At 34.5% G+C, this 22945-nt stretch overlaps 1 protein-coding gene across 1 annotated transcript; it reads left to right on the top strand.

The window, feature by feature from the left end:
- Nucleotides 1–10740: 10740 nt before the first annotated feature.
- Nucleotides 10741–21357, top strand: LOC116627916 (olfactory receptor 14A16-like). Its single transcript, XM_032397894.1, has 2 exons — nucleotides 10741–11679; nucleotides 21304–21357. Exons 1-2 carry the CDS (start codon nucleotides 10741–10743, stop codon nucleotides 21355–21357), a joined length of 993 nt encoding a protein of 330 aa, XP_032253785.1.
- The last annotated feature ends 1588 nt before the right edge of the window (nucleotides 21358–22945 follow it).

Raw genomic sequence — 22945 nt, 5'->3', positions numbered from 1 at the left:
GTTCAGATATAACCAAGATGTCAGAGATGGAATTCAGGCTAGCAATTGTGAAGACAATAGCTAGAATGGAGAAATCAATTAATGGCAACATAGAGTCTCTAAGGGCAGAAATGAAAGCTGAATTGGCAGAACTTAAAAATGCTATCAATGAGATCCAATCTAATCTAGATAATCTAACGGCTAGGGTAAGTAAGGCAGAAGAACAAATCAGTGACCTGGAAGACAATTTAATAGATAAAAAGGGGAAAGAGGAGGCCAGGGAAAAATAACTCAGAATCCATGAAAATAGAATCAGAGAAGTAAGATACACCATGAAACGTTCCAATGTCAGAATTATTGGAATCCCTGAGGGGGTGGAGAGAGAGAGAAGATTACTTCTAATATATATTTGATATTGATACTTCAAATAATATATTTGAGCAAATCATAGCTGAGAACTTCCCTAATCTGGGGAATGAAACAAACATTCGTGTCCTAGAGGCAGAGAGGACCCCTCCCAAGGTCAAGAAAACCAGGCCAACACCCTGGCACGTAATAGTAAAACTCGCAAATCTTAGAACCAAGGAAACCATCTTAAGGGCAGTTAGGGGGAAGAGATTCCTTACGTACAGAGGGAAGACCATCAGAATAACATCAGACCTATCCACAGAGACCTGGCAAGAAAGAAAGGCCAGGCAAGACATCTTCAGGGTACTAAACGAGAAGAACTTGCAGCCAAGAATACTTTATCCTGCAAGGCTGTCATTTAGAATAGATGGAGCGATGCAGAGCTTCCAGACCGGCAGAAACCGAAAGAATATGTGATCACTAAGCTGGCCCTGCAAGAAATACTAAGCGGGGGAGGGGGTGGGGGGGCTATAAAAAGAGAAAGACCCCAAAAGTGATATAGACAGAAATTTACAGAGACAATCTATAGAAACAATGACTTCACAGGCAACTTGATGAAAATAAAGTCATATCTTTCAATAATCACTCTCAATGTGAATGGCTTAAATGCTCCCATAAAATGGCACAGGGTTGCAGATTGGATAAAAAGACGTGACCCATCCATAAGCTGTCTACAAGAGACTCATTTTGAGCCTAAAAATACATCCAGACTGAAAGTGATGGGATGGAGATCCATCTTCCATGCCAGCCGACCTCAAAAGAAGGCTGGGGTAGCAATTCTTATATCAGATAAATTAGATTTTTAATCTAAAGACCGTAGTTAGAGACACAGAAGGACACTATATCAATCTTAAAGGGTCTGTCCAACAAGAAGATCTAATAATTGTAAATATCTATGCCCCCAACATGGGAGCAGCCATCTACATAAGCCAACTGTTAACCAAAATAAAGAGTCATATTGATAACAATACGTTAATTGTAGGAGACCTCAATACTCCACTCTCAGCAATGGACAGATCATCTAAGCAGAAAATCAACAAAGAAACAAGAGCTTTGAATGACACACTGGACCAGATGGACCTCATAGATATATACAGAACATTCCACCCTAAAACAATAGAATACTCGTTCTTCTCAAGCGCACATAAAACGTTCTCCAGAATAGACCACACACTGGGTCACAAGTCAGTTCTCAACTGATACCAAAAGATTGAGATTATTCCCTGCATTTTCTCAGACCATAATGCTTTAAAACTGGAACTTAATCACAAGAAAAAATTTGGCAGAAATTCAAACACTTGGAAGCTAAAGACCACTCTGCTCAAGAATGTTTGGGTCAACCAGGAAATCAAAGAACTTAAACAATTCATGGAAACCAATGAGAACAAAAACACATCGGTCCAAAACCTATGGTATACTGCAAAGTCTGTCCTAGGGGGAAATACATAGCCATCCAAACCTCACTCAAAAAATAGAAAAATCCCGAATTCACCAACTAACTCCACACTTTAAAGAACTAGAGAAAAAGCAAAAAATCATGCCTAAGCCATGCATTAGAAGAGAAATAATTAAGATTAGAGCAGAGACCAATGAATTAGAAACCAGGAACACAGTAAATCAGATCAATGAAACTAGAAGCTGGTTCTTTGAAATAATTAATAAAATCGATAAACTACTGGGCAGACTTATCCAAAAGAAAAGAGAAAGGACCCAAATTAATAAAATTATGAATGAAATGGGGGAGATCACAACTAACACCAAGGAAATAGAAACAATTATCAGAAATTATTATCAACAACCATATGCCAATTGCTGAGCAACTTGGATGAAATGGATGCCTTCATGGAAACCTATAAATTGCCAAGACTGAAGCAGGAACAAATTGACAACCTGAATAGGCCCATAACTAGTAATGAGATTGAAGCAGTGATCAAAACCCTCCCAAAAAACAAGAGTCCAGGGCCTGATGGATTCCCTGGAGAATTCCACCAAACAGTCAAAGAAGAAATACCTATTCTCCTGAAACTTTTTCAAAAAGTAGAAACAGAAGGAAAGCTTCCAGACTCGTTCTATGAGGCCAGCATTACCTTAATCCCCAAACCAGGCAAAGACCCTATCAAAAAACGAGAATTTCAGACAGATATCCCTGATGAATATGGATTGCAAAATCCTTAACAAAATCCTAGCTAATAGGACCCAATAATACATTAAAAGGATCATCCACCATGACCAAGTGGGATTTATCCCCAGGAGGCAAGGGGGTTCAACATTCGCAAATCAATCAATGTGATAGAAACAAATTAATAAGAGGATAGACAAGAAACATATGGTCTTTTCAATTGATGCAGGAAAAGCATTTGACAAAATACAGCATCCTTTCCTGATTAAAACTCTTCAGAGTATAGGAATAGAAAGAACATTCCTCAAGTTCGTAAAATCCATCTATGAAAAACCCACAGCGAATATCATCCTCAATGGGGAAAAGCTGAGAGCCTTTCCCTTAAGATCAGGGACATGTCAAGGATGCCCACTCTCGCTACTATTGTTCAACATAGTATTAGAAGTCCTAGAAACAGCAATCAGACAACAAAAAGAAATAAAAGGTATTCAAATTGGCAAAGAAGAAGTCAAACTCTCTCTTTTCGCAGATGACATGATACTTTACATGGAAAACCCAAGTGACTCCACCCCCAAATTACTAGAACTCATCCAGCAATTCAGTAATGTGGCAGGATACAAAATCAATGCACAGAAATCAGTTGCTTTCTTATACACTAACAATGCTACTGTAGAAAGAGAAATTAGAGAAATGATTCCATTTACAATAGCACCAAAAACCATAAGATACCTCAGAATAAACCTAACCAAAGAGGTAAAGGATCTATACTCTAGGAACTACAGAACACTCATGAAAGAAATTGAAGAAGACACAAAAAGATGGAAAAATATCCCATGCTCATGGATCAGAAGAATAAACATTGTTAAAATGTCTATGCTATGCAGAGCAATCTACACCTTCAATGCCATCACGATCAAAATTCCAATGACATTTTTCAAAGTGCTGGAACAAACAATCCTAAAATTTGTATGGAATCAGAAAAGACCCCAAATCGCCAAGGAAATATTGAAAAAGAAAAACAAAGCTGGGGGCATCACGTTGCCCGATTTCAAGCTATATTACAAAGCTGTGATCACCAAGACAGCATGGTCCTGGCACAAAAACAGACATATAGACCAATGGAACAGAATAGAGAACCCAGATATGGACCCTCAACTCTATGGTCAAGTAATCTTCCTCAAAGTAGGAAAAAAATATGCAATGGAAAAAAGTCTCTTCAATAAATGGTGCTGGGAAAATTGGGCAGCCACATGCAGAAGAATGAAACTCAACCATTCTCTAACACCATACACAAAGATAGATTCAAAATGGATCAAAGACCTCAATGTGAGACAGGAATTCATCAAAATCCTAGAGGAGAACATAAGCAGTAACCTCTTTGACATCGCCCACAGCAACTTCTTTCAAAATACATCTCCAAAAGCTAGTGAAAGAAAAGCAAAAATGAACTTTTGGGACTTCATCAAGATAAAAAGCTTCCTCACAGCAAAGGAAACAGTCAACAAAATGAAGAGGCAACCCACAGAATGGGAGAAGGTATTTGCAAATAACACTTACAGATAAAGGGCTGGTATCCAAGATCTATAAATAACTTCTCAAACTCCACACCCAAAAAACAAATAATCAAGTCAAAAAATGGGCAGAAGATATGAATAGACACTTCTCCAAAAAAGACATACAAATGGGTAACAGACACATGAAAAAATGTTCATCTTCATTAGCCATCAGGGAAATTCCAATCAAAACCACATTGAGATATTACCTTACACCAGTTAGAATGGCAAAATGGACAGGGAAAGAAACAACAAATGTTGGAGAGGTTGTGGAGAAAGGGGAACCCTCTTACAATGTTGGTGGGAATGCAAGTTGGTACAGCCACTTTGGAAAACAGTGTGGAGGTTCCTCAAAGAATTATAAATAGAGCTACCCTATGACCCAGCGATTACATTCCTGGGCATTTACCACAAAGACACAGATGTAGTGAAAAGAAGGGCCATATGCACCCCAATGTTCATAGCAGCAATGTCCACAAGAGCCAAACTGTGCAAGAGCCAAGATGCCCTTCAACAGATGAATGGATAAAGAAGATGTGGTCCGTATATACAATGGAATATTACTCAGCCATCAGAAAGGATGAATACCCAACTTTTACATCAACATGGATGGGACTGGAGGAGATTATGCTAAGTGAAATAAGTCAAGCAGAGAAAATCAATTATCATATGGTTTCACTTATTTGTGGAACATAAGGAATAGCATGGAGGACACTAGGAGAAGGAACGGAAAAATGAAGGGGGAGGAAATCAGATGGGGAGATGAACAATGAGAGACTATGGACTCTGAGAAACAAACTGAAGGTTTTAGAGGGGAGGGGCGGTGTGGGGATTGGTTAGCCTGGTGATGGGTATTAAGGAGGGCACGTACTGCATGGAGCACTGGGTGTTACAGGAAAACAATGGATCATGGATCACCACCTCAAAAACTAATGATGTAATGTATGGTGATTAACATAACATAATAAAAAAAAAGAAGTTGGGGGAAACCTAATTCTCCACAAAGCAGTGAATGGACCGTCTTTCATAATGGAAGGGGGAGGGGCAAAGATGTTGAAGAATATTTTAATAATTTAGTAGCCTGGAAATGTCCATATGGTGTGACCAGAAAAATAGTTGTGAAACTGTGTATATAGTCCTGAACTTATAAAACGAATGAATTTATGAAATAAGTACATAATAAATAAATAAATAAATAAATAAATAAATAAATAAATAAATAAAATTAAAAAAAAAATAAGGCACACTTGATGAGACCCTTGGTGTTTTTAGTTCATGTTTTCTTCCTGCTCTTTTCTCTGCCACTCAGATAATATTAAAGTAATATTTTCAGCACAAAAAAATCCTAAGAGCAAAATAAACAAATTATTTTAAACATTTAAATAAATGCAGGACAAGACCATTCATCTGACATATTGTAGATATACGTATTGTGAAAATCCTGACCACTCAAAAACTAAGTGCCTTAATCCCACACTTTGCTTCTCTTTATAAAACTACCCCATATGGGGTTTTCCAAGTCCTGGACTTTCTTCTTCAGAGATGTTTTTAAATAACAGCTCATAAAAATGATTGAAGCTCTTGGTTTGGAGAGGAAACATCATTGAAAATAATACACATACTCAGGGCCAAAAGCCTTTCAGAAAATTGAAATAATTCCTCCACTATTTCTTAACTTCTGAGTAACTGGGAAAAGAACACAAGGAGTTACTCTCTGTCTTCAGAACAATTCTTCATTATGAATGTTCAAAGAATATAGGAATTACTTATACAGCATTGAATAGATGATGAAATATGTATATATGACCACAAACAGAATTCTGTTTGAAATTGCAAAATAATCTTTACTTTTGATATAAAAAGAGACATTAAACTACAAAAATAATATTATCACCAGCTGAATTGTTTAAAATATCACATTTATTTGTTTAAGTAAAAACATTGTTCACAGATTTCAAAGTCTTGAGAATGTCTATTTGAAAGATGACCTCAAAATATTTTTTATTATTAAAATTATGGAAACTATAATGCAGTTGCATTTTAATGTTTTGCATAAGTTTGACTTACTTCTTTACTTAGTGACTGAACAATTGTGAGTATGTGTGAATAAGATAAAAACAATATGAATTAGACCAAATTTTACAACAGTACTTTTGGAATTTCGAACTCAGAAAGAAAAATTGAACTTTAGGCTGTTAAGAAAATCAGCTACAGCTGAGTTTAAAAGAAAAGGAGAAAAAAAGACAGACATAAGTCTAGATATAATGTATACAATGCATGCAATCCATGTAATTTTGGTATTTCTTGACTAGTCACAAAAGCATAGCTTCTAGATGGTAAAGGAGAGCATCTCTGGTTACCCAAACCTATAAATTGATTATCTACATGCACAATAATATTGTTAGACCCTAACCTTACACTAAGCACAAGAAATAATTTAAAATGGATCAAAAAGACCTAAATATAAGACCTAAACTATAAAACATAGAAGAAATCATGGGAATAGCTTCATCACAACTGATTTGAAAATAATTTCTTGGTTATGCCACCAAAACCATAGACAACAAAATAAAAACTAGACAAGCTGGACTTCATTACAATTGAAATATCTGTGCATTGAGGAACATCAACAGAGTGAAAAGGCAACCCCTGGAATGGAAGAAAATATTCACAAGTCATATTTCTGATAAGGATTGATATCAGAACACATAACTTACTCCTACCACTAAAAAACAAGAATAAAAAAGAACCTCATTAAAAAATGGGCAAAGTGGGCGCCTGGGTGGCTCAGTTGGTTAGGCGACTGCCTTCGGCTCAGGTCATGATCCTAGAGTCTTGGGATCGAGTCCCGCATGGGGCTCCCTGCTTGGCAGGGAGTGTGCTTCTCCCTCTGACCCTCCCTCCTCTCATGTGCTCTCATTCTCTCTCTCTCAAATAAATAAATAAAACCTTTAAAAAAAAATGGGTAAAGTACTTGTATAGAAATTTTCCCAAAGAAGATATACTGATGACCTATAAGCACATAGTAAGTTATTCAATTATTAGGGAAATGCAGCACAAAACCACAACTAGATGGCACCTCATACACATTAAGATGGATATTGTGAGAGAGTAAGTGAGAAAGGAAAGAAGAAAAGAGAAAATGACAGTGTTTGAAAGGATGTGGAGAAATTTATCCCTATCTGGTGCATAACTGGCTGAAATGTAAAATTCCACAAGGAAAACAGTATTCAGTTACTAAAATAATTAAATATTGAATTATTAAGTGATCCAGTAATTTAATTTGTGGGTGCATATCCAGAAGTATTGAAAGCAGAGATGAGAACAGATGTCTGTACACCTATTTTAATAGCAGCATTGTTTACAATAGCCAATCAACCCAAATGTCAATTCATGGAGTAATGAGTAAAAAAATGCATAGTATATAAATACAATCAGGTATCTTTCAGCATTAAAAAGGTGGGTCTTTGACATATTCTGCAATATGGATAGAACTTGGAGACATTATGCTAAGTAAAACAACCACATAATGAATGAAAGTATAAAGTGTGTATGATTTGTTTATATGAGGTACCTAGAATAATCAAATTCTTAGAGACAGTGCAACAACAATTGTCAGATGCTGGATAAAGGAGGTAATGGAGTTTTTGTTTTGTTTTGTTTTACTATAGTTGATAAAAAATGTTACAGTAACTTCAAGTGTTCAACATAGTGATTTGACGCGTTTGTACGTTATGCTATTCTCACCACAAGTGTAGCTTCTATCTGTAACAATACAATGCTATTACAGTATCATTGACTATGTTTCTTATGTCGTGCCTTTTATTCACATGACCTATTCACTTCATAACTGGAAGCCTGTAACTCCCTTCACTATTTTTTCCCATCCACCATTCCCCTCTCTTCTGGCAACCATTAGTGTGTTCTCTGTATTTATAGGTCTGATTCTGCCTTTTTGTTTGTTTGTTTGCTTTCTTGTTTACTTATTTAGATTCCACATATGAGTGAAATTATAAGGTATTTGTTTTTTCTCATTCTGACTTATTTCAGTTAGCATAATACCCACTAGGCCCATCCATATTGTTGCAAATGGCAGATCATAACCAATAAGAGGTTATTACCCAAAATACTGAGAGAACTTAAATAACTCAACAGAAAAATATCCAATTAAAAAATGGACAGAATATGTGAATAGACATTATACCCAAGATGAAATACTAATGGCCAGCAGACACATGAAGATTTGCTCAACTTCACTAATCATCAGGGAAACGCAAACCAAAACCCCAATGGCAGTTATTTTTAATGGGTATGCAGTTTTAATTGGGGAACACAAAAAAGTTCTAGAGGTGGATGGTAGTGATTATTGCACAATGGTGTAAATTTACTTTATACTCCTTACTTGTATTCTTAAAAATGGTTAAAATGGTGAATTGTTGTTTATATATCTTAACAAATTGAAAGAAAGTAATTAAAATATTACATAGTCTGATCTATGGGTTAATGCAAAGCTCTTGAATATGTGGTAAGAATAGACATTTCCAAACATTTTCAGAAATGATTTAGTAGATCTATAAAAAATTGAAATGGCCATATCCTAGGTATACTAATTACATTTCAAGAGACTTAGTCAAAGAGTCATGTACATGCATGCACAGACAAGACATGTAAAATGATGTTAATCATAAGCTTACATATAATGGTGAATATAAACTTGAAAACAAAATATTGAATATCCATAATATTTAATAATACGCTGTTGCACAGAAACAGGAAGACATATGAAAAATTATTGTGTGTAAAAAGTGAGTCTCTGAACCATGTATGGTGAGTATCAGATGATGCATTGTTATGAATATGCATGCCAAGTCACAGAAGATGTATTGCAATAAACATTCCCACTCTTGCACCTCCCATGGTCCCTGGGAAGACATGTGGGAGTGAGGCAAGTTTCACTTTAAGTTTCTAGATTGCTTGGTATTTTACATGTATAACATTTGCATATATATCAGTATTAAAAATAAAAAAATAGCAAAACTAAAAGAAAATAAAACAGCATTCATGGCTTAATATATATTCCCGAATTTAAATTTCAATTCTTGAATTCAAATGTTCTCTTTTCCATGAAAATCTTGATGTTGTAACACATCGATAAATAGAAAGGCATAACCTGAAAGTGTTTATGGAATTGCTGTGATATGCTTACAATGGAAAATTGTGAGAAGCAAGTAAATTATTTTTCTGAGTTGTCCTAGGTCTGGGATTTAAGGTCGGCCTCAGGTTTCTCAGGGGATGCTCTCTATTATCAAAAACTCATCCATTTCTTCTAATTAATTCCCATCCCATATATGTAACTATGACCTTACGTGAAAGTCAGAAGATTATGAACGTTGAACTAATGCTGGAGACTGAAAGAAAGCTTGCAACTCAGCAATTACACAGGACTTGTAGGGATAATCAAACAGGTTTGGTCATGGAAAAAGCACCAATTCTTGAATGAAAGTGTCTTTTGAGGGAAGATATTTAAGACAATATATTTCTTTTACACATATAAGAACACAGAATTGAGGGATGGAACAGAAATATGCCCCATCCCAAAGTACTTATTTGGATCTACTCTTGTCACTTTATATCTAACTGCCACATTTAATGTATGGTAAGAAAAAAAATAACACATATTTTGAGGGGGAACTTTGCTCAAGCATTTTCTTCTTTTGTCCTCAGGAGGAAGGAATTTTAAATTGCTGTCTATGTCATCTGTAATAATTGGTGAGGGCATTTTTCATCCATTTTATTTCAAGAGCCAAGGGGAATAGAAAATGTTTTGCTTATCTTACTTGTCTCTGTGTGCCCAGGCCACTTACGTTTTGTTTAAATGAAAGAGTCAAGAAGACAAAATATTATATAAGTGGCCTTGACTCATTATTAAGTGGTTATTGAAAGACTAATTTTATGGTCATAAGCAAGACACTGTTGTGCTGTTATGTTATAGTGATTGAATAAGTAAAATATCACATGAATTGATTTATCATGGGATAGTCAGAATGGTACATTTTGGGCATTTTCTATTTTTATCATTAGTATCTGTATTTAATATCAAGATGGAAATTTAGCATCCCAGTTTGCTTCTCTTCTATTCTGCCTTCTGCCTGCCTAATCTCATTTGACATACACAAACATTTATATTTGTATTTTGTTTTATTTTTTTATTTTTGTCAAGACCAGTGTTTGACCAATGATCTCTGGACGCAGTCATCATGGAAGATAACTTTATTTTTGTTATTTCACCTGCACCTGTGAAGTATGTTAGCAGCTTTCTAGGCAGATTTGTCCCAAAGGTTTTGTACCTCTCTGCTAGGCTCCTAAGTCAAGAAAATGAAAAATTGTTGTTGTTGTTGTTCTGAAATAAACAACAGGCAGAATTTTTCTGCATTTTCTGACTCCTTAAATTGTGCTCAAAGCCAGCCATATCTCATTGACCCCTCTGTAAATACTGTTATATGGGTGGTGGGGGTCTATGTGATGTATTTTTGTGGTAGTATTCTGATGGGCTACACCTCATTCAGAATCAAAATGTCTTAAGCATTAAGTAGAGATGAATATGACAATATCTGAATGGATTAGTTATCAGTGTTTTTATTTCTGCAGATAAGAATCAGTGAGACTAAGCAATTAGCCACCATGACCAACATAACAACATTCTTGCTCGTGGGATTCCCTGAGGATCAGGTGCTACAGAGACTTTATGCTGCGTTCTTCTCCCTGGTTTACCTGGCGGCACTGATGGGGAACCTCCTCATTATCACCCTCACCACCATTGACCAGCATCTCCAAACCCCCATGTACTTCTTCCTGAAGAATTTGTCTTTGATTGATATCTGTTACATCTCTGTCACTGTCCCCAAATCCGTCATGAACTCTCTGACCAACAGCCATTCCATCTCCTTCGTGGGATGCGCCTCACAGGTTTTCCTTGTTGTTTTCTTTGCTGGAGCAGAGTTTGCCCTCCTTCTGGTGATGTCCTATGATCGCTATGCAGCCATCTGCTGTCCTCTGCACTATGAGGCCCTCATGAATAGAGGTGCCTGTGTGCAGATGGTGACAGCATCATGGTTCAGTGGGGGTGTCTATGGATCCATCCATGTAGCAGGCACATTTTCTGTCCATTTCTGTGGTTCCAACATAGTGCATCAATTCTTTTGTGATGTGCCATCACTGCTCACGCTTGCTTGTTCTGGGGAGCAAACTCTAGAATATGCATTTATAATTGGTAGTTGTTGTTTTGGATTTATATGTTTTATTTTATTGGTTGTATCTTATGTTTACATTTTTTCTACTGTTCTAAGAGTCCCATCTGCAAAGGGCAGAGTGAAAAGTCTTTCAACCTGCCTGCCCCACCTCACTGTGGTGACATTGTTCTTCTTTTCTGGGATTATCACATATTTAGCTAAAAATTTTAAATCTTCATCTTCACTGAAAGTGTTGATATCAGTACTTTACACTGTGTTACCCCCCACCATGAATCCTCTTATTTACAGCCTGAGAAACTGGGATATACAAATGGCCTTGGGCAAACTGATAGCTGGGAAACTGTTTAGAAGACTTTTTAAACTTAAATATGTAAAATATCATTAAAATTAATTATTTTATTGATGATAGTTATTTCAAAAGAGATACCTCCATTTCCCCTTTGATAGTCCATAAAATTCAGTAATTTGTTTCCTAAGAGGGTACCAGGGCAAAATTTTATTCTTTTACTTATGTAATGGACTACTGTGTTGAAAATATTTAATTAAATGGTTCTCTTCCCTGTTTTATATCACGTTTTGCTAAGGTGAATATTCTAAATGATTTACATTTACCATAGTGTTCATAAACGCATTATGATTGCACAACATTTTCAGGGAAGTCACACAAAATAGCACAATATACTATTATTCCAGGAAATGCACTTCATATTTAAAGTAAAACTGAGGTTACATTAATCTTAAAATCTTATGTTAAAAATTCTTTTTGGTCATGCTAGTTAAACATTTATTGACGGGTTTCAGAGGAGGGCCATCAAAGGAGTGGTAAAATTGCTGTGGTTACTGGTCTTTCAAGAATTAAGAATGTCTGAGGATGATGATGACAGCATTCATATAAAAGCCCTTATTCCCAGAATCTCAATAGAAATACTTTATTTTGTTATAAATAAACTTCAAATCACAATATTGAAATGATTTTGAACACATTTCTTAAATTTCTTTTTTTTCCTTTCTCCATTCTTCCTTTAATCATTTTTTCTTTCCTCTTATTTGTCGTCTTCCTTTTATTTTTGATTTTTTAATTTATTTCTATTTTTGTCCTTTTTTAGTCTTTTCTTCTTCTCTTCAAAATTAGATTTATTTTTTCTTGTATCTACTCAATTATAAACTTGTCTTAGTGTTTTTGCGATAATCTTGATACATAAATAAACACCACTGAATCTCTGAGTCCAAGTGTTGCACTTGCTTATTCAACCTCTCTCCAGTGGATGAAAATGGCCTAAATTTGTCACACAAATATAACAATGCTTTCTTTTAGTTATATACTTTTTTTTCTTTCACCTCTGTGTCATTTTATTATAATGACTTAAAAAGCATTATTTTCCTGAGCATTTTTTTTTAAAGATTTTTTATTTATTTATTTGAGAGAGAGAGAATGAGAGAGAGCAAGCACATGAGGGGGGGAGGGTCAGAGGGAGAAGCAGACTCCCTGCCGAGCAGGGAGCCCGATGCGGGACTCGATCCAGGGACTCCAGGATCATGACCTGAGCCGAAGGCAGTCGCTTAACCAACTGAGCCACCCAGGCGCCCTTCCTGAGCATTTTAAACCAGATTTTGGGATAGAATATTTAAGCAAAAATACTAAATTTTCATATTTATTTTGGATATATCTGATACTTTTGTATCACTATGTATTCATTTTATAATTATTTTATTTAAAATAATTTAATTTAAAATTTAAGGTTCTCCTGGTATTAAACTCAAAATTTTCTGTTTTATGATCACTTTTTTTTCCCCAGCTCTTCTGCTTGTTATTTGGTGTAAATTTGGACTCATTTGCTCTCTCTTTCAACCACATTAAACAACTCAAATCATGTAATAAACTTAATTAAATACATTTTATATCATTTTGAAAGGAGACTTTTAGCTCCTCTAAACATAGAGACATAAATACTGAACATTGGATTCATTACTTGATTAACAAATCACTTCTTTATTATTATTACATTTAGCCAACATGTGCTCAGATTTTTCTACCAAACACTGCCATAATAATTCTGGTGTCTTTTCTTTTCTTTTCTTCTCTTTTTTTTCCTTTCCTTTCCTTTCCTCTCCTTTCCTCTCTTTTCTTTTCTTTTCTTTCCTTTTCTTTTAGAGAGAGAGAGAGCCCATGGGGCAGAAAAGGGCAGAGGACAGAAGGGCAGAAGAGAGAGAGAAGCTTAAGCAAGCTCCATGCTCAGCAGGAGCCTGATGTGTGGCTTGATCTCATGACCCTGAGATCATGACCTGAGCCAAAATCAAGAGTCAGATGCTTAATATAATTATTAAATGTAAAAATGTTTTCTCTTTGTATAGTTTGTATAATTTAATTTGAAAGTTTTCTGTCCAGGTCCTTTCATCATCATTCTCTTTAATTAGTTCAATGATTCACTAGTTCTGTATAACACCCAATGCTCATCATATCATGTGTCCTGCTTAATACCCATCACTCAGCTACACATCCCCCGACCTCCTTCCCTTTGGTAACCTTCAGTTTGTTTCCCAGAGTCCAGAGTCTCTCATGATTTATCTCCCTCTCTGATTTCTTCCCATTCAGTTTTCCCTCCCTTCCCTTATTGTCCTCTGTGTTATTCCTTATATTCCACATGAGTGAAACCATATGATAATTGTCTTTCTCTGCTTGACTTATTTCACTTAGCATAATACCCTCCAGTTCCATCCATGTTGATGAAAATGGTAGGTAATCATACTTTCTGGTGGCTGAGTAATATTCCATTGTATATATGGACCACATCTTCTTTATCCATTTATCTGTTTAAGGGCATCTTGGCTCCTTCCACAGTTTGGCTGTTGTTTAAGGAATCAATTCCATTTACAATAGCACCAAAAACCATAAGGTACCCAGGAATAAACCTAACCAAAGAGGTAAAGGATCTGTACTCTAGAAACTACAGAACATTTATGAAAGAAATTGAGGAAGACACAAAGAGATGGAAAAACATTCTGTGCCCATGGATTAGAAGAATAAACATTGTTCTCTTTAAAAATTGTTTTCTTTTTTGTTATATGCAACTAATGAATCATTGAACACTACATCAAATCTAATGATGTACTATATGGTGACTAACTTAACATAATAAAAATTGTTTTCTTTTAATTTGGTAAGATACCATTGTCAATTAAAGATACAGCACCCATGTGTTCTACTTAGTAAAAAATTTTCCCTTGTAGTTTGCAAGTTTTTTATATAAGATGCATATTAAGTAAAAATGTACATTAATTTTAAGAATTCAAAGTCATCTTCTTAATATTTCTTTTTTAAAATTATTAAATATCATTCACCAGTTGATTTTTAAAGTTCTTTCTAACTCTGTCTTTTGGAATTCTATACAATTTCTTTTCTAATTCACACCACACACAGTATCCAAAAATTTAGAAATCATTCAAAATCATTCTTTTGTTTAGAAATTTAGTTAGCAATTTTAGGATATGTATTCTAGAATAAATACAAGATTTAATGCATTGTTTATTAACTATAAAGCCTATTATGTTTGTATAACTGTGTCTTTTATCCATCTTTGAGAATTTTTCAACCATTATAACTTGAAATAATGTCTCTTCCACTTTTTCTCTCTCTTTCCTTCCTGGGATTCACATATGCATATTTGTTTAAAAAAACAATTTTTAAAGAGAACATTCTGTGCCCATGAGATGCTAAACCATATGCCCCATAGGTTTTGTTTAATTTTCCTTATTTTTTCTTATGCTTTAAGATCTAATAACTTAGAATGATCTGTCTTCATGTTTTATCATTCTTTATTTGCTTCTTAGAGTTAGCTGCTGAACCCCTCTAGTGAATTTTTCAATTCATTTATTGACTTGTCAAATTTAATTATTCCTTTTAAAAATTCCTATCTTTTTCCATTTGAATTAATTTGTTCTCTGCATTTTCATGGTTTATTGAATTGTAACTGACACATGACACTATGAGTTTGAGCTGTATCAAATAATGATTTTATATATGTATACCTTGGGAAATTATTAGTACAATGTTTAGTTAACACACATCAACTCACCTGTGCACAAATATTTTTTAAGAAATCTTAAGATCTATTCTTTTAGTCAATTTTTTTTAAAGATTCTTTTTTTTTTAAAGATTTTATTTATTTATTTGAGACAGAGAGAATGAGAGAGAGAGAGAGAGCACATGAGAGGGGTGAGGGTCATAGGGAGAAGCAGGCTCCCTGCCGAGCAGGGAGCCCGATGCGGGACTCGATCCAGGGACTCCAGGATCATGACCTGAGCCGAAGGCAGTCGCTTAACCAACTGAGCCACCCAGGCGCCCTCTTTTAGTCAATTTTAAATATACAATACAATATTCTTAACAACAATCACCATGTTGCATGGTACATCACAAAATATATTTATCTAATAACTAAGTTTGTACCTCTTGAAAACCTTCACCTATTTTGGCCATGCCCCACTCCTGTCCTCTGGCACCAATCCATTCTCTGTATCTGTAAGTTTAACTTTTTCACATTCCACATATAAGTCATATCATACATAATGTGACTTTCTTTCACTTCACTTAGCATAACACCCTCAAATTTTATCCACATAGTCTTGTCAGAATTCCCTTCATTTTCTATGTCTGAATCATATCTTATTTTATTTATTTATTTATTTATTTATTTATTTATTTATTTATTTATATTCACATTACCTTTATCCATTTAGCCATTGAAGAACACTGAGGTGTTTCCATGGTTTGACTTGTAAATGATGCAATGAATGGGGGAAACACATATTTCTTTTTGAGATGGTGATTTTCTTTCCTTTGGATAGTCACTCATAAGTGGAACTTCTGAATTATATGGTAATTCTATTAATTTTTTGAGAGCCATCATATTATTTTCCATAGTAACTGCACCAATTTAAATTTACACTAAAAATGTCCAAATGTTCCCTTTTTCCCAACATCCTTACTAACTCTTCTTATCTCCTGCCTTTTTGGTGATAGAAATTGTAACAAATGTGAAGTGATATCTCGTGATTTGATTTGCATTTCTCTAATTATTAATGTTGAGCATCTTTTCATGTATTTGTTGGACATTTGTACATCTTCTTTGGAAATATGTCTATTCAATTCTACTATCTATTTTGCAATTGGATTGATTTTTTTTTTTTTTTTTGCTTTTGAGTTGTAAAAATTCTTTATATATTTTGGATCTTAACTCTTTATCAGATATATGATATGCAAATGTTTTCTTCCATTTTGTAGGTCATTCTTTCATTTTGTTGATTATTTGCCATGTAGTAGTCCAACATGTTTATATTTGTTGTATATTTCCAAAAAAAATATTGTCAAGATCAGTGTCAGGTATTTTACTCCTTATGTTCTCTTTTAGGAGTTTTGTAGTTTCAGGTCTTCTATTAAGTCTTTGATCTATTTCAAGTTAGTTTGTGTGGCTAGTGAAAGATAAGTGTGCTAGGTAATTTTTGCTTGTGGTTGTCCTGTTTTCCCAAAGCCATTTATTAAAGAGACTATTTTTCCTCATTGTGTACTTTAAGTGTAGGTATATTTCTAGACTATATATTTTGTTCCATTAATGTATGTGTCTTTTTATGCTAATTCTATACTCTTTTGGTGACTATAATTTATAATATAGTTTTAAATTTAAAAAAATATGATGCTTCTAGGTTTATTCTCTCTCAAGATCTTTTTGGCTCTTCAGGGTCTTTTGTGGTTTCATTAAAAATTTAGTGATTGTTCTATTTCTGTGCAAAATGACGTTGCAAATTTTTTTTAAATTTTATTTATTTATTTGAGAGAGAGAGCACATGGGAAAGCACAAGCAGGGTGCGGGGAGAGGGAGAAGCAGGCTTCCCGCCAAGCAGGGAACCCAACGCAGGACTCTATCAAGAGACCCGGGATCATGACCCAAGCTGAAGGCTGACACCCAACTGACTGAGCCACCCAGGTGCCCCAATGACATTGCAATTTTGACAGTAATTGTACTGAATGTATAGATTGCTTTGACTATGGACATTTTACCAATAATGACACTTTCAATTCATGACCATAGAATAACTTTTATTTATATTTGATTTAACCTCTTGTATCAATGTCATAGTTTTCAGTGTACAGGTCTCTCAGGTCCTTGCTTAAATTTATTCCTACATATTTTATTCTTTTTGATTCAATTATGAAATTGTTTTATTAATTTCTCTCTCTGACAGTTCATCATTTGGGTATAGAAACATAACAAATTTTCATATATTTATTGTACCCTACAATTTCACTAAATTTAGTTATAGTTCTACCTGTATTTGGTAGAATCTTTAGAGTTTTCTATAGTAATATCATGGTATTTGCAAATAGTGAAAGTCTGCTTCCTTTCTAAGATACCTTTTATTTTTTTCTCCCAAATTCATTGTGCAAGACTGCCAGTTTAATCATGTTGAATAAAAGTAGTGAGAGTGGTGAATATGATGTAAGCTGAAGCCTTATAATATATGGCCTTTTTAATTTACAGGAATATTCCTTCTATACTAAATTTATTGAGTTTTTATCATAAATGGGTGTTGAAATTTGTCAAATATTTTTTTTCTGCAACTATTGAGATAATCATATAATTTTTATTGTTCATTGTGTTAATGTGGTGTATTACATTGATTAATATGTGGATATTGAACCATCCTTGCAACCTTGGAATAAATCCCACTTGATCAGGTGTATGGTTATTTTAATGTACTGCTGAAATTTTTGTTAATATTTTTTTGAGAATTTTTACATCAATGTTTATCAGGGATATTGGTTTATATTTTTAATTTCTTGAACTGTTCTTGTCTGGTTTTGGTATCAGGTTAATGCTGGTCTTGTTAAATGAAAGTGTTCCCTCTTTTTCTATTTGTTTGTTTAAGAAATGTTTGAGAAAGTTTGGTATTAATTCTTTCTAAGTGTTCTATTAAATTCACCAAGGAAGCCCTCTGATTTTGGACTTTTTTGATTTAATCAAAGTTGTAATTGAACCACTCAGACTTTCTATTTCTTCATACTTAGATGGTAAGTTTATAGTTTCTGTTTTCTTTGCCTTCCATTTGCATTGAATATAATTTTTATCCCTTTATTTTCAGTGTGTGTGTGTGTTCTGAAAGCAAATGTAAACCTCTCATAGGCATAATATTGATGGGTCATTTCTAAAAAAAAAAAAAAAAACTACTTTCTATCTTTCAATTTGATAATTTATTCCATTTAAAGGCAAATAATTATGAATACATATGAAATTAGTATTGCCATTTTATTAATTTTTTTTCTGGCTGTTTTGTAATTCCTTAGTGGGTGTCTTCTCTTGTTTCTTTCCTTTGTGATTTGATAGTTTTCTGTCATGGTGTGCTTCGATTCTTTCTTTATCTTTTGTGTTATATATATATAATTTAAACAGTCCATTTAAAAAATTATTCATTTATTTGAGAGAGAACGTGGGAGAGAGCATGAGTGGGGGGAGGAGCAGAGAGAGAAGGAGAAGCAGACTCCCTGCCACAGGGTGCCTGATGAGGGACTCAATCCCAGGACCCTGGAATCATGACTTGAGCCAGAAGTGGATGCTTGACCAACTGAGTCACTCAGGTACCCCTGAAACAGTCTATTTTAAGCTAATAACAACATAACTTCAAATGGATACTAAAGCACTGCCCTTTTGTTCTCCTCCCCATGTTTTATTTTTTGATGTCAAAATTTACATGTTTTTATCTTCTTTATCCATTAGAAAAACATAATTATAGTTATTTTTAATACTTTTGTCATTTAAAATTCAAACTGGATTTATATTTGGCATACCTACCACCATTATAACATTAGAATATTCTGAATTTAACTATATATTTTTACCCAGTGAAATTTATACTTTTATATGTTTTTCTGTTACTAATTAGTATCCATTTGTTTTGGTATGGAAATCTTTCTTCAATATTTCCCATAAGGCTGTCCTAGTGGTGATGTGATCCTATAGGTTTTCTTTGTCTAGAAACTTCTTTATTTCTCCCTCAATTTTGAAGGGCAACTTTTTCAGGTAGTGTACTTTTGGTTGGTAGTTTTGTTTGTTTTTTTTCTCCAACATGTTGAAAAGATCACCTCACTCCCTTCTGACTGGTCTGCAAAATTTCTGCTGAAAAATCTGCTATAGACTTATGGAGTTTTCTTTGTATATAACAGGTGTTTTTTTTTCCCTTGTTGATTTTAAGATTACTTCCTTATCTTTACTTTTTGACAATTTAATTATAATATGTGTCATTGTGGGTATCTTTGGTTCATCTTCTTTGGAATTCTCTGCACTTCCTGGACCTGGATGTCTGTTTTTTCACAGCTCAGAGAAGTTTTCAGCCATTATTTCTCCAAATAAATTTTCTGACCCTTTTTTGTATATCTTCTCCTTCTGAGATGCCTAATGTGAATATCACTCCACTTGATGGTGTCTCATAAGGCCTTATGATATCACATTTTTTTCCATTTTTTCCTTTGTGCTCCTCTCATTGATAAGTTCTACTATGCTACCTTTCAGTTTTATATTTCCTTCCACTTCACTAGAGTACTATTGAACTCTTCTATTGAATTTTTCTGTTCAGTTGTATTTTTCAGCTCTGTTTAGTACTTCTCTGATTGGCATTTTGCATTTTTTATCTCTGTTGAAATTCTTACTTTGTTTTGCATTGTTCTCCTAGCCTTTTTGGCATCTCTATGACAATTATTTTGAACTGTTTATAGGCAAATCACTTGTCTCTGTTTCATTAATGTCTGTTTCAGGGTTTTTATACTTTTTTAAAAACACATTTTTTCCCCATTTCCTTGACTCATAGTGTTGGATCTGATCTTTAGATAGAAGAACCACCTCTTTCAGTCTTTATGAATTGGTCTAATGTAGGAGGTAAACTTAATTATTCAGCTCAGCCCCGGTTCTTGGTTTTCCCTCAATCATTTGTATTTGTCCAATAAGTCCTTTTTTGTTCTTAGTGTCTCCCAGAAGTTGAAGGTGTGCCAAGACCCCTTAATATTACAAAGGGGAGAATCTCATTTAGCACCTAGATGCAGGCTGATTGGAAACTAGCCCCTAGTCACTATCTTTTAAAGTATGCAAATAGGCCCCTTCTAGGAGAACATGTGGTGTTTCATTGGCTGGCTCTGTGCTGAGCCCTGTGTGGATAGCTGGTTCAGAACTTTTGTTTGTTAGAATACTGTGTGATTCAGAAATGCAAGTCCTGTTGGCCACCAAAATTAGGGAATCAAGTAATGTGTCCTCATTGTGGCAGCTGCAAAAGCCAGAGTGTCAAAATGTGCATAAACTCCTTTTTAGGAGTATATTTAAAATATTTATTTAAAACTTTTGTTATAGTAAGTCCTATGCCTATGGTTGCTGAAAATAAGTTTCAACAGAAGTTTTTCTAATTCTTTCAACTTGCTATGTTTTCCCGTATTTTGAAAAGCCTTTTGACCTTTTGTTGAAATCTAGCATTTGAAAAATAAGCAACTTTTCCAAATATTTTCAGTCAAATAAGAACTTCACTAATTAACAAGTATGTTCTGAGCTTGGAATCAGAATACAGTAAAAGTTAAATATCTTCTCATGTATTTCTGGGCAAGTATCTTGCCTGAGACTCTTTGTACATTTTTTTTTCAAATGTTCCCATATATATAGAATCTTTAATTAATTTAGTTAATTTGATTTTCCAAAGATTATCACCTTAGCTTCTTCTCTAGGTATTTGATGTACAATTATATCCCTGTGCCTGTAATTTCTGGACCAAGCCATCCTTCAGGTGGGCTGTACTCCTTCATATTTTACACAACTTTCAGTGGTTGCCACTGTTTTTGGAGCTCTTGCCAGCCTGAGATCATAACTATGTCATTTTTCCTTTTCGTTCTTCGAGTTAGTTAAGACAGTTACTGGGGAAGCCCATATGCAGGTTAGAATATTGAAAATAAATTATTCTCTTTTTCCAGCCTCAGCAACAGATTGAGAAATTAGGACAATTTTTCCTGATTGTACTACAATAATCCACACTGAGGAAGTGATGAGTCAAGTGTGAAGAAAAATGCCACCAGTTTTCTTACCATTTTAACTGGAGTTTTTCTTAATTGCTCCTGTGTTCTTTGCTATAGTCTCTTGACTGATTATGAAGGTATTTTATTTTTTCAGCTTTTCTTTTTTTTTCTTTCCATGTTTTTATTTAAATTCCAGTTAGTTGGGATGCCTGGGTGGCTCAATTGGCTAAGTGTCTGCCTTCAGCTCAGGTCATGATCCCAGGGTCCTGGGACTGAGCCCTGCATTAAGCTTCTAGCTCATTGGGGACCCTGCTTCTCCCTCTGTCTGCCACTAACCCTACTTGTTCTCTTTCTCTCTCAAACAAATAAATAAATATAATCTTTAGAAAAATAAAAATAAATTCCAGTTAGTTAACACATAGTATAACATTAGTTTCAGATGTATTTTAAAGAGAGAGAGCAGGAAGGAGGGGCAGAGAGAGAGAATCTCCAGCAGACTCCCTGCTGAGCATGGAACCTGACGTGGGGCTCAATCTCACAACCCTGAGATAATGACCTGAGCCAAAACCAAGATTCAACACTCAACTGACTGCATCACCCAGGTGCCCCACTTTCACCTCTTTTATTAAACACAGTACTGGAATTCCTAGCCACAATATCAGACTAGAGAAGAAATAGAAGGCATCCAAAGTAATAAGAAAAATAAAGTAAAACTTTTACTAGTTGCACATTATATAGTACTATATAAAGAAAACCCTAAAGACTACACCAAAAAACTACTAGCACTGATGAATGAATTTAGTAAAATCACAGGGTAATAAAGAAAAAAAACAACATACAGAGATCTGTTGCAATTCTATATCCTAATAATGAAGTAGCATTATTTGTGTCCAATGGAGAAAGGACAGTCTCTTCAACAAATGGTTGGGAAATTAGACAGCTACATGCAAAAAAATGAAACTGGACAACTTTTTTATGCCATACACCAAAATAAACTCAGAATAAAGACATAAATGTGTTACCCAAAGCCATCAAACTCCCAGAAGAAAAATCAGGTAGTAATTTTTTGACATTGTCTGTAGAAAAATCATCCTACACATGTGTCTTCAGGAAAGGGATACAAAAGCAAAATTAAACTATTGGACAACAACGCTAAATAAAAAGTTTTTTAAATATTTAATTTATTTATTTGAGAGAGAGAAAGAGAGAGAGAGAGCACAACCAAGGGGAGGGGTAAAGGGAGAGGGAGAAACAGACTCCTTGCTGAGCACAGAGCCTGATGTGAGGCATGATCCCAGGACCCTGAGATCTTGACTTGAGGCAAGTTCAGATGTTTAACCAACCGAGCCACCCATATACACCAAAAATATTTTGCACAGTGAAGGGAACTATCAACAAAACAAAAAAGGTAACCTTTTTTGAATATTTGTATATGATATATCCAATAAGGAGTCAATATGCAAAATACATAAAGAACTTATAAAACTCAGCACCAAGAAGGAGAAGGAGGAGAAGGAAGAGGAGGAGGAGAAGGAGAAGAAAGAAGAAGAAGAAGAAGAAGAAGAAGAAGAAGAAGAAGAAGAAGAAGAAGAAGAAGAAG

The sequence above is a fragment of the Phoca vitulina genome, unplaced genomic scaffold, assembly GCF_004348235.1.
Source record: "Phoca vitulina isolate PV1807 unplaced genomic scaffold, GSC_HSeal_1.0 scaffold106, whole genome shotgun sequence".
NCBI classification, from domain to species: Eukaryota; Metazoa; Chordata; class Mammalia; order Carnivora; family Phocidae; genus Phoca; species Phoca vitulina.
This window is presented reverse-complemented; position numbering and strand designations above follow the sequence as displayed.

Bases quoted from the DNA above. Each gene is read 5' to 3' on its own strand.
- LOC116627916 (XM_032397894.1), top strand. From the start codon at position 10,741: ATGACCAACATAACAACATTCTTGCTCGTGGGATTCCCTGAGGATCAG. The intron at 11,680-21,303 runs GTAAAATATCAT...CTCTTTTTCCAG, and splicing joins GACTTTTTAAACTTAAATAT to CCTCAGCAACAGATTGAGAA.